The sequence below is a fragment of the Leptopilina heterotoma genome, unplaced genomic scaffold (genome assembly GCF_015476425.1).
Source record: "Leptopilina heterotoma isolate Lh14 unplaced genomic scaffold, ASM1547642v1 Lhet_32, whole genome shotgun sequence".
NCBI classification, from domain to species: domain Eukaryota; kingdom Metazoa; phylum Arthropoda; class Insecta; order Hymenoptera; family Figitidae; genus Leptopilina; species Leptopilina heterotoma.
In genome coordinates, this window is record NW_025111017.1 from 16,178 (window position 1) to 29,861 (window position 13,684).

At 26.3% G+C, this 13,684-nt stretch overlaps 1 protein-coding gene across 1 annotated transcript; it reads right to left on the reverse strand.

The window, feature by feature from the left end:
• Nucleotides 1–4,097: 4,097 nt before the first annotated feature.
• On the reverse strand, nt 4,098–7,392 carry LOC122504796. The gene is made up of 3 exons (XM_043616045.1): nt 5,127–7,392; nt 4,964–5,037; nt 4,098–4,868 (listed from the first exon to the last, which is right to left on the reverse strand). The coding sequence occupies exons 1-3, from the start codon at nt 5,480–5,482 to the stop codon at nt 4,324–4,326; spliced, it is 975 nt and encodes a 324-aa protein (XP_043471980.1). The 5' UTR covers nt 5,483–7,392; the 3' UTR covers nt 4,098–4,323.
• Nucleotides 7,393–13,684: the final 6,292 nt, after the last annotated feature.

Genomic DNA, 13,684 nt, shown 5'->3' on the forward strand with positions numbered 1-13,684 from the left:
TAATATAGTTTAAGGAAAAATTTGTTGTATAGGTTTCGGATAAAAATTGTACTGTTTAGTGTGTATGCTGCACGGCCATGCACTACAAAAACTGGCTCGCGAGACTCGCCTTATCTCCGCCATTATTTAATATTTTTAATTTTTTAAAAACTTTCTTATACTTAAATATATGTATATGATGTATACATCAGACTAGTGCTTAACTCAGAGACATTAGGTGAAATAAATATTAGAATATTAGTATCTAGAAACCATTTCCTATATATAGAAAATGTTACATTATCTGAGTATAAAATTTCAATTTTCTACATATAATGATGGGATCATTCCCACATAGCAAATATAAAAAAATAAAATATTTTATAAATATTATATAAATTATATAAAAATATTTTCAGGACGTTCCAGGAAGGTCCTAGAATATCTCGGTGCTGTAAGGCTTGGGATATTTCACTGCATAAGCAATTTGTAAAAAAAAGATTTAAGTTTACTCATTAAAAGGCGGCATCAAAATATTATGGGAGTGTGAATATGTTGACAATTTTCATAATAAGTTCATATTTAGCTGCTGTAATGTAATTATAGGCTACTTCTGTTTGGGGTATATATCAGAGTAATGAATAATTTAAGGACATTCTTGGTATTTAAATAGTAATATGAGGTAGTTATGCAGAAGAAAGACTTTTCCGAATTTGAAATATAAATGGTTAGTTCTTTTTAGATTTATATTAATTCCAGTAATAAACTCTGGATTTTAATATATATATTTAATGACTAATCTTGATTATACTTTTTACACATGTCTCTGGTACACAGGAGTTGATTAAGTAGAATAATTTAAACAAAAATTTATATAACACAAAGTTTTTACACAATTTTCTACTAATATAAAACTATTTTTAAAAATTTCTTAAATATTCTCTTTATCAGTCACATATATTTTGCTGTTATAATAAAATAAAAATTTAATTATATTTTTTATAAATGCGAAAATAACAGCATCTTAATATTGAAAATATTGCTTATTTAATTAAATTAAATGCTACGTTTATATTTAACCTTCAGCTCTTGTTAATACGGTGAGTTTAGGTAAGCCTTTTTACTTTATAACAATTTTTTTTGTTGGTTTGAGATATATATCAGAGTAATGCATAGTTTGGCATATTTTGTGCATTGAACATATACTAAGGACTCTAATATATCTTTGTTTAGTGGTTTGATAATTTAACTCCATAACAATTTGAGGTTATGATGGACACAGGTATAAATCAGAGTAACACATAATTTGGGGACATTCTTTTTACTAAACTGCCCCTTATGAACAGATGTTAAATAGATAGAATAATAAAAGCAATTATTATATAACATAAGATTTTACACTATATTGTAATAAATATTTTTCTTTAATTTTTAAAAATATGTAGTTTTTGAGTCGCATATGAGATTATACTAATAGAATGAAAATTAAACCAAATTTTTTATAAATTGTAAAATTACATTATTTAGCTAAAAAAAGTTTGTTTATTTTGATTATTTTAAGATCACGTTTATATTTAACCTTTATCATTTTCAAAAATATTTAGTTCAAATAAGCCATCTATAAAATAAGATAATTTATATAATATTGTATATATGAGGGTAAGGCATATTTTGGGGACATTGTTTCTTTCATAATTCACATACATATAAATCTGTAATGTCATGTTACGGTATATTAGTTTAGTTAAAACCACATTTAATATTTTCAAAAGTGCAAAAGTAACACCATTGATAAGTTGGGAAAGTGTGATTCTGTTAAAATTTTTTAGGTTAGGTTTATATTTAGCTTTTGACATTTGCAGATAAATTAATTTTGATTTATCATTTTTCCTTTAAATTACTTTTAGGTTTTGCTTTTTTAAATAGTTCTTTAATTATTTGATTTTAAAAGTTTTATTTTAACTATTACAATCTCATTGTCTTGTTGTACTATAAGATTTTTAAATGCTACATTATTTTATACACAATCTTTACTTCAGGGAACTTTAACTTAGTTAAAAGGAGCATTGACCTGCCATCTATTAGCTCTTTACAATCTGCTTATTGTCCTCAAATAATGCATTCTTTCTTTGTATAGAAAATGGCCTCAAACTATTGGTTATACACAAAGTAGTTCGAGGACTGTCCCCAAACTATCAGAAATGTCCTCAAACTATTGATTATATAAAAAAAATGTCCTCAAAATATCACTTGAACAAACATATATATATATATATATATATATATATATATATTGGACTATTTTACTAAAATAAAAATGAAATTAATAGAATTATAGAAGAAATTATTCCATAATATTCATACATAATTAATTTCTATGACAGGTTCAAATCAAAAATTTTATGTATTTTAACAATTCTACATAAAGAAAAACCGTCTAAATTATTATTAATATTACAAAATAATAATATAGGGGAGAGTCTCCAGTTGTGAGACACCTCCAGTTGTGAGACAGTCAATTTTTTTTTAAAATGCAATATTAAAAAGCCGATTGGTTTATATAAAAACATTTCTTTTTATATGAGCCAACTTTTTCATGTACGCCGAAGCGGATATATAAACTGTTTTTGTTAAATACCAACACTGTGTGTGATAATCGACTAAAAAGCGTTTTTTCAATAAATACAAAGTACTTTTTTTCCAAGTTAATTAATTGGAAAAGGTAAATGTAATGCATTTTCTTTTAGTGTTTTCCTTATATTTTGTGATGCAATATTGCATTGTTCCAATCTACGGTTGAAAATAATTTCATTTTCCTTTTTTAAAACAGCGCCAATTTCTGGGTGTGAGACACAGCATATCACCAGTTGTGAGACGGTGTCAACACCCATCTGGGCAGCATAAAAAATACGACTTTGCAGGCATACTATTTAAATGTTGTTTTGATTTTTTTTCTAGTATTTTTGGGCATGTCAAGTGGAAAAAAGTCAATTGATTTAGAAGAAATCAATTTTAATGCTCTTGTTCAAGCTATTAAATTGTGTTTATTTGATAGTCATATTTTGGCGAATAAATATTATTATTTAGTATATAATAATATATATTATTAATATATTTAATTATTTCTACTAAACATAACGTTTTATGTCAAACTTATTAAATTTTAGCAATTTTTAATGAGTGTCTCACAACTGGAGACATTTTTTTTTTTGAAAAAAGCGATGTGCTCGGAAAATGTATCGTAAAACTTTTTGAGTTCATCGAAACACTATACTTTCTTTTAATAAAAGTTGCGTATTTCTGTTACCTTTCGAACGGTGTATTTTATTAACAATTTCGTTTACCCGTTTACAATTTACGGGTCAAAAATGAAACCCGTCTCACAACTGGAGACTCTCCCCTATGATTGTTATTTTGTAAAAATAAATGTCAATTATAATTATTACATATTAATACACTACTAAACTTATAGGTAAAAATTAAATGAGTTCTACAATTGCTAAAGAAATAATCAATTTTGGATTCCAAATAATTATAATCAATAAACAATTTTAGGTAAAAAAAAAAAAGAGGGAGAAAATATTGTAAGCTGCGCACTTATCTACTAAAATCTATTAATTACTACTTTTTAGATCTCAGCCACTAAAAGCTAATATTTTGTTAGAAAATTTCTACTTCTTTAAAAATTGCTAATATCTGAATCCAAAAACTGTATTCAAAAATTATAATCAAATTTTTAAAACCATTCCATTCAATAAAAATATATATATATATATTCAAAGTTTAAATCCTTAAACGTCTAGTAATTTATGAAATTTTGCAGAAATTCTACAAGAATTGATCAAAAACTTAATTATTCTTAAAACCTGAATTTTAATTCTTCTTTTAAATTCAAAAAGAAATTTGGCATTATTAGAAAATATAGGAATTTAATTATTTTAAAATATTTTCTTCGAAAAGAAATCAATTAATTTAAAAAGAGCCTTTTAATCGTCACGATTAATTTGATAGCTACTTTTATTGCTTCTATTTTAAAAATTACTTTTTGTGGCTGCAATAATTAAGAATTTTCAAATGTAAAATTTCTCAAAAAGAAACGAAAAATTGTAAATAAAATTGTTAAAATGTTAAAAGTAAAAGATAAGTATGGTGAAATAAAACAATACAATTATTTTAACAAAAATACGAAATTTATTCAGAATAAACACACGCGCATTCATACTACAAATGGAAAACACACACGCTACATACACATATAACTAAATAAACACATAATATGAAATTAAAATACTCACAAATTTGCGCACAAAAATAAACAAAAAAAAAAAGAGAAAAAGAAAATCTTTATGAAAAACACATACCGCACGCACACAATCGGATTTTAGATGGATCTTTTTCTAAAAAGACCCCAACACTTTTGGGCTCAATATGCAAAGAAGGACCTTGCTGGCAAATCATAGATGCATTTGGTTCTGAATTAACTTCGAGAGGATTCTCTTCCAAAATGGTTTCCACACCCTCTGGTTTTATACCCCAAGAAGGACCTTGCTGACAAATCAAGGATGCATCTGGTTCTGAATTAACATTGAGAGGATCTTTTTCCAGGATGGTTTCAACATCCTCTGGTTTTACATACCAAGACGGACCTGGTTGATTGATGTCTAAATTCTGCTGCATCGGTGTTTTCAGGAGCAACCGGATGTCCTTGACATAAACCCTCGGTTGCATGTTATAATCAATCTTTGGAACCTTCACTGATAAGTCTAATGGACCGGTTTGATCAACTACACCCGACGATGAAGGACCCCCTTGACTAGAAATGAACTTTGGCGCATTACTAATCCATACCATCGTATTAGCCGTTTTCTTCTTAGAAGAATCAAGTTGTTCTACAAACAAGATAGAACAAAAACATTGTTTACAAACATAATGAAATAAAAAGAAGAAGAAAAGGAAGAAAGAGAAGAAGAAAAGAAAATTTTACCTGTAACCTCTAATTTTCTCTTTTCGGGCCTCGAGCATCCTCCACAATAACAGTCAATTGGTCGATCGGGCCGACTACAAAAAGGAAAAAAAAATTTTAATTTACAAAATTTTACCTTATAAATTCAGAGAAAGAGGACAAATAAATAAATGATTGTACTTACAACAATAGATTCATCATTGACGTCATCTGCGCCGACTCAGCCAAGACTTCTCCTTTTAATCTCCGTAGCTCCTTGATACGAATTTTTCTGTCTACCACGAATCCTGGAAAGGAATTCCGCTTGGGACGACCAGGACGCCCCATCTTTTCGAAACAATCTATTTCTTGCATCGAGTGATGCACGGACGCTGCCAATGCATGTAGCGATTGAAGAAACATCAAGATGTTAACACCACATTTCCTTCTGTTCGACACTAAAATTAATAAAAAGAACTTAATTTCACAACCAATATAAACCACAAAAATTAAAACAACACAATTATTGTGATGCCCACCTTCACTAGCTGTGTTCTCCATCTCAAGAAATTAACTACTGAAAATGTCCCAGTACCATCATCTCTTATAAGGATGCAACATGCTATCATCATCAATTTTGCATGGGAAACAAAAGGGTCAACGTCCGTCCTGTGAAAGATGAAAATTCATACCTACCTCAATAAGACGATTAGAATAATATAAACAATGCATATCACTACACAAGAAACACATTAGATTATCACTTCACTATTCTTATCTATGTATGTTCGAATGAAAGAAGAGCGCAAGAGTATCGATGACGCTGTAAACACTGTATGAAATGTGAGACATAGACAACAAAAGATAGTCTCAATTTCGGAATTTAAGTCTCGGAATTAGCATCTAGATAACAAGACTCAAAATTTCATCGAGACGATGAAAAAGTAAGGAGGGAGGACTGTTACATCCCAGATACATTTTTGCTTTGATAAGATAGTAAAGGATATGTTTTGTGTATCTGCGATGTAACGAAAGGTTAAAGGAATGCAAGTATCTTTTAATTTGATATATAATACGCGTGTTAAAAAGACTTTAAAGTCCGAAATTGAGATGTAATCAAAATTGAAACTTTATATGGAGAAAAACAAAGCAAGAGGTAAAAATTGATAAAAATAGGAAGGAATGCGTTGCATCAGTACTACCTCAAGCTCGAACTCGCTCGCTGTGACCTAGTTGCGCAACCCGAGTTCTAGGAATCACTGCGTGTAACTCAAGCTTCACTTTTCCATATAAGAGGTAAAACTTGACCAAAATAGAAAGGAATGCGTTGCATCAGTACTACCTCAAGCTCGAACTCGCTCGCTGTGACCTAGTTGCGCAACCCGAGTTCTAGGAATCACTGCGTGTAACTCGAGCTTCACTTTTCCATATATGGGGCAAAAGTACTGACCAATTGTCGATGGATGTGATTCTTCTTAAAATCAAACTATAAATAGGACTATAATAAGCAGAAATGTAAATTCTAAGAAGGCAACATACTTTATCCCCATAATTAGCTATAAACTCTCCCACTTTTACTCATTTTAGCGTATATAAACGAAAGCTTCTCCATCGATAATTGTCAAAAGTTCCGGTGCGGTTAATAAGACCAATAGTCATTGTAGAGCGACCCTTCAGTTTTTCATTAAATTTTGTATTCTTTCTCTAATCGGCAACTGCAGTTCGAGTTGTACTCGGTTTTTGTGCAAGTCAATTTTGTTTTTCACTTAGAAACAAGTTTCTTTCCGTAAAAGGTGCAAGAAAAGCAATTTTACACTTAGAATCAATTATTTAAATGAATTAACTGTCGTATTTTGCGTGTCAAGTTTCATTAATTGTAGTTTTTCACCAATTCTTTCTCTAATTGGCAATTGCAGACCGAATTGTACTCAATTATTGTGCAAGTTGCTTTTCTCACACTTAGAAACAAGTTTCTTTCCTTAAATAGGTGCAAGTGACGATAAGTAACACTTAGAAACGGTATTTAACTCTTGAAACAAACGCAAAAACATTAATAAGTTGTGAAAGTTACATAAGTGTAACATAACAAACTTTCTTAGTTTCATTCAATTGAAACAACTGTTGAAAACCAAACTTATAACGACCTGCGCTATTATTGAAATCTACGAATAAACCTGTAATTAAAAGTAAGTAATAATTGTATAATTATTGTAATCATACTATTTAATATTTAAATAAATTATAAAAAGGGAATATTTATGTTGTTGTAACTCAAAACCCGTAGTTTTGACAAGTACAAACGATCCTACTTAAAAATAAAGGTCAAGCTTTACCAACTTGACCATAATCAGCCTACCATTTCTCCCAAATTCTTTAACCTAACCTTAAAACCTTGCCTTCTGCTCGGGATGTAACACTGTTAATAAATTTTATGAAAATATTAAATATTGAAAATTATTATTGAATTACAAAAAACTTTTGAAAGTTATTGCACTTTTGCAAAGATTTTTATAAATTTTTGAAAATAATTTAATTTTTGGCGAAAAATTCTGCTATTTTTAAAGATAATTAAATTCTTTACGAGATATTCGTGAAAATTTGTAAAAATAATTAAAAATTTCTATGAAGAATTTTATTACTTTTGAAAATAATTGAATTCTTGGGATGAATATTGTCTTTTAAAAATAATGTAGGTCATAGCAAGTTTGTGCAGATCATAGGAATTTAAAATACAACCAACTTTTAAACATAATTGAGACTTAACTTCACCAAAATACTAATGTTGCAAATTTTATAAACTTCATCGATCATAAATTACATTTAAAACTTTCAATGAAACAAAAGTTTCCAATTGAAAAAGTTTTAAAGGCACTTTGCTAAATTTGGTGTGATTTCATCATTAAAAGATAAAAGAAAATATAGGGGAAATTTTAAAAAATGACTTTTAGGGAAATAGGGGACAGACATTACTTTAAATCCGCTAAGTTACAAAAAAATAAATTGAAATTTGATAATCACTGTGAAAGAAAAATTATAATTTTTTTTAAGAGAAAAAAAGTTGCCTAATTACAGGCTTCATACTCATTACTACAACTTCCTATTTACTACTTTTTTTACAATTATATAGTACACTCAGACCTAACCGGTATACACAGAACAATTTCAAGAAATAAAAAAAAGAGTCATAAACCTAAATAAATAAAAAAATAAATAATAAATAAATAGAAATATAATTTAGTTTATTTATATTTTAACTTACTTGCATTAAAATTATTATTTCTTCTTTCACTATAAAAAAAGGTTCTAAATTAGAGCTGATTTCGGTACTAAAATAGAACCAAATTACGATGTAGAACCAATTTTGGTTTAAATTTACGATTTCGTTTATTCTTTAAAATTTTTACTGATTTAAATTTAAATTTATTATAAATTAAATAAGTTTTAAATAAGTTTATTTCAATTAGTAGTAATTAAAAATTCAAGTACACATCGATTCATGTAAATAAGTAAATTAATTAATCTAAATTACATCCCAGCTGAAAATTTTCTATATAATTACAGTAGAATCATTCTATATAAATTTTAGTAAACGTTCTATATCATTTCTATATGAATTCTTGTAAATTTTTGTAAACTTTAATAAGAAGAAATAAAAGATTCGTGCAATAATTTTTCTAAATATTATATTATTATAAAATTAAATTTTTCATTTCATTTTTATGAAAAATTTTACGCAAAAGTTGTTGAAAACATTAATGTTTATAAAATTAATTGAACTTTGCAAACATATAATAATATAGTTTTAAAAACATTGTTTCACAAAATTTATATTTTTTGAACTCGATAATTAATTTTAAAATAGTAGCCTTAGGACTGAAAAAAGTAGTAAAAAGAGTAGCTATCGAAAAATTAGGTTTAACGACTAAAAAAAATTTAAACGATTCCTAAAAATCACGAAAATTTGATTTTGACTTCCTAATTTAGATAAAAAATATTTGTTTTTTGCAATGCTTATAACTTAAATTTTAAATTTTTACAAAATTAAATTATTTTTTAATCGGCGTTTCGAATTTCAAATTGTACTACTCGACTCGATTTTCGAATCAAGTCGGCCAATTCGAAAATCGAAACACAACATACTGCATACACATCATAGCACATTACATAGCAATTCGAAAGTCTAACTGCGATTTTCGAATTGGACGATTTGAATCGAAAGTAGATCAAGTCGAGTTGTGCAATTCGCAATTCGAACCTTCGAATTGGCAAGTTAGAATCAAATTTTCTCTCGATTCGAATTTTGCACACCTTTATTTTTTAAATTTTAATTTAAAATTCTTCAAACATACGATTATATTTAAGAATAATTTTCAATATTAAAAAAGCAAAATTCTCTTTAATTAATTTTGCAAAAATTTCCAAATAATTGGAAATTTAATTCCATCTTTTTAAATTATTTACGGAAATTGAACTATATTTAAAACATTATTGATTACAATTTCTCAAAAAAACAATTTTTAAACAATTCATTCAAAACTTGAAAAATTTTTCTTAAATAAATATTAAAATAATTGTTTATTTTTCCACAGGAATTAAAATATTTTATATTATTTTAGTGTAAAACCATTTTAAAATTTAATCGCTTCTAAAAATTACTACTTTAATTTTTCCAAAATTTAATTAGGGATCGTCCATATATTACGTAACACTTTTTAGGGGAGGGGGGTCAAGCTTTTTATTACGATAAGCCAAAAAATGGCGCTAATGTATGTAACAGCGTGTTACATGGGGGGAGGGGGGGGGGTCAAAATTTTTAAAAATTAGCGTTACGTAATATATGGACGGCCCCTTTTCAGGGTGGCCACCAAAAACTTGAGAATAAAATTCACGACCATTTTCCGGTTTTTTTAAGGTTTTTGAGAAATTTTCAAGGTTTCGAAAATAGTACTTTATTGAGCACTTTATGAGGAGGGACTGTTAAAATTTCAATTCATCCAAATTGTTATTTTTCATGGGTGAATAATGTTTTTTTCAGACAAATTTTATTATTTGAAATTATAATAAATATGCATCGAAAAATTGAAAAAAATTTAATTAACTAATAACTTTTAAATAAATATCGGAAGTTTTAAAAAAATAGAACTTTAACTACTTTCGTAATTTTTATTACAATTAATCGTATGTATATTTCAAAATTTTAATTTTTTTTAATAAATAAAATTTCGAAAATGGTCAAAATTTTTTTTTCAATTTTGATAATACCTATACAACACTAAAATTTAAGGTTTTTAAAAAAATTCACGTCAATTTCACCGGTCAAAACTTTAACCTTTTTTTAAACAAATAATAAATTAATAATTTTCTAAAAGAAAAATGCAAATATTAATACAGCTTTACAATAGTTAAAACTTCAAAAAATTGCAATTTAAAAATCTTTTAAAATGTAATTCTTATTTCTAAACATTCATTCTATAACGCTTTTAACATATAATTATTATCTAAAATTTATTTTAAAATTAATTTTTAAATCAATTCTTAATGGAAAGTCCTAAGAGAATTAAATTATTTAAATACAATAATAAATAATTTATTGAATAATTAAATATTTCTTAAAATTGAATTCTTACAAAGAATTTCACAAAAAATTGGGGAAATAATTTACTTATTTCAAAGAATTTTAATAAAAATTTTTAAAATAATGTCATTTTTCGATAAATTTATTTAAAATAATATTAAAAGTAATTAAATTTCTGTGAAGAATTTTATAATTTTATTTTAAATTTTTCTAAATAGTTAAGTTCTTGAGAAAGTTTTATTAATTATAAAAATAATTGAATTTTTAAAAAGAATTTATTAGAAATTTTGTTTATATCATTGAGTACTTTTGGGAATTTTTAATAAAATAGTAAATATTGAAATTAATTGAATTTTTAAAAATTTCGGAAAATAATTAAATTGTTTTTATAAGACCTATTAATTATTGTTTTTAAGAATTTTATTGAAATTTTTGAAAATAATTTTTTTATTTCAAATAATAGGATTTATTTATGATTTTACTCATTTAGCAGTATTAGCTAAAGTTATTGACATTTTAAAAAGTTACAATTTTATAAAAAATTGCTTTTAGTTTTTTCATATTAAATTAAAACATTTAATTGTAAATACTTTCTATTTATTGTTTAAAAGCTTCAAAAACACATCGAATAACCTTTCTGTAAATATGAATCGATATAAAATGTAGAATTTAAAGAACTTAAAATTTTAAAACAATGTCAGTAATGAGTAATTTTTATTATCATAAAGTGAAAACTCTTATATGTTTTATCGTATTTTATCTTTCAGCTGTCTTTCAATATTTCGTAATTTCATTTTCAATATAAATAAAAATAACGTTAAGCCTATGATTAAAAATTTTTATCTTCCTCAAGATTTTTTATATCCTTGCATAAAAGTAATTTTATAGGTATAACCAAAATATGAAAAATATATTTTTATATTGTACTGTTACATTTCTGAAATCAATTTCAAATTTAATTTTCGTATTAGGAAAAAACGAATAATGTTATACAAAAAATAGAAGAAGCAAAGCAAGCAGCATTATCACAGAGAGAAAGGCATAGTACATTATACTTGTATGTCAGTAGAATCTTCTAAACAGAATAAACATTGTTTAGAATTTGGCAATGCATATTCATTGCCAAAAAAAAGGAAAAGCATTAACAATGTTCAGATAGTTGAAAGAAATTTTTTGAATGTTTTATTTTTATAAATACGATTATATTTCAAAAAAATACTTTTTCTCGAGTGATTGCTGCTCTCGCTACGCTCGAGCCGCAAACTTTACTCTCGAAAAATCACACTTTCGCCACTAGTTGTACAATGTACAGTAGGATTCAAGAATGCCTTCCTAGTTTGAACGTGTCGCACTCATATGTTTCCATGGGAAAATATGAGTGCGACAAGTTTATACTAGGAAGGCATTCTTGAATCCTACTGTACTATTAAAGTAAAAAATTGAAATTCCTAAAAAAATCAAATTTAATTCAAAGAAACCTGACAATAATTTTAATTCCTTTAATTTATTAAAATTATTTTTGAGAATTCAATTAATTTCAAAATATTTCAATTTTATTTTTTCAGGAAACAAATTCTTTTAGAAATTCTAAATATAGATAATTATTCAAATTTTTAATAACTTTTGTTAAACAAATATTAAAAAAATTTACAATTTATCTACGAGAATTCAATTATTTTTTTATGTACAAAATATCTAGGTAGAGTCAGTTGTGATAAAAGAAAAAGAATTGCTTAGTTTCACTTATTACGTAAGTTTTTTCTTTTTAATCGGAATACTTTCGGTTTTTTTTGTATTGAGTTATTATTTCACTTCGGTGTAACAATTTTATGGAATAGTAAAAAATATGGGTATCATTAAATTACAATAATCAATCTCCTATTTGTAATCAAAGTTAGCAAAATAAAAAAAATAAAATTGATTCTTGTTATAGTATTAATAAGAGATAATTATAAATTTGAATATAAATTTTTTCCAAATGGGAGTATTTATTAAAAATTTTTTTTAATTAATTGAAATAACTACTGTTTTGATTTAACCCTTGTTTCCACTTACCACAACTGACCCTAAATATTTAAATTAAAATGTTTTTTTTCTTATGGGAAATAGCAGATTAGTAATGAAGCCAAAAGAAAAAACAAATATATTTTTAAACATGTGTCTTTATTTGAAATAAATTATTAGAGTTGTGTCAGAATATCACATTGATATGGAATGAAACACACCATCCGATTAAGATTTGATCTGGTGCTGTATACATATGAGCCAGACCACAATCAAACGGGGCGTACACGCCTAACTTTAAAAACTCACTTCTACAACTGAAAGAATAATAAATGGACATGAACTGAAAACTACTAAATAAACAAATTACGTATTTTGATATTTTTAAAATAAAGTGGATGATAACATTCAAATTCTGCACTGTTACTTTTCTGTCATTACTATTAATCAAGACAACATAATTAAGATCTAAACAATATACAAATTAATAAACATAATAAAGAATTTGCAATCAAATATGCAAATAACAATCATGAAAGTATGATAATTTTAACTTTTTTGATGAAAATTAAAAACAACGTACTATATATACTAAAAGGCACTCTCTTAATTGCAGATACAATTTTATACATCAGGGTGCTTTTTGATATGAATCCCCTTGCCTCTCACTAACAATAAAACTTTTGAAATAAAATAAATTTCGGGGTGCTTTTTAGTATGAGTCCCCTTGTCACTCACTAACAACAAAAATTTTTAAATAATATAAATTTCGGGGTGCTTTTTTGTATGAGTACCCTTGCCTCTCACTAACAACAAAACTTTTTAAATAAAATAAATTTCGGGGTGCTTTTTGGTATGAGTCCCCTTGCCTCTCACTAACAAAACTTTTTAAATAAAAAAATGTCGGGGTGCTTTTTGGTATGAGTTCCCTTGCCTCTCACTAACAATAAAAATTTACAAATAAAAAAATGTCGGGTTGCTTTTTGGTATGAGTCCCCTTGTCACTCACTAACAACAAAAATTTTTAAATAAAATAAATTTCGGGGTGCTTTTTTGTATGAGTCCCCTTGCCTCTCACTAACAACAAAACTTTTTAAATAAAATAAATTTCGGGGTGCTTTTTGGTATGAGTCCCCTTTCCTCTCACTAACTGTTACGTATGACTTCGTAACCTTTATATTTGA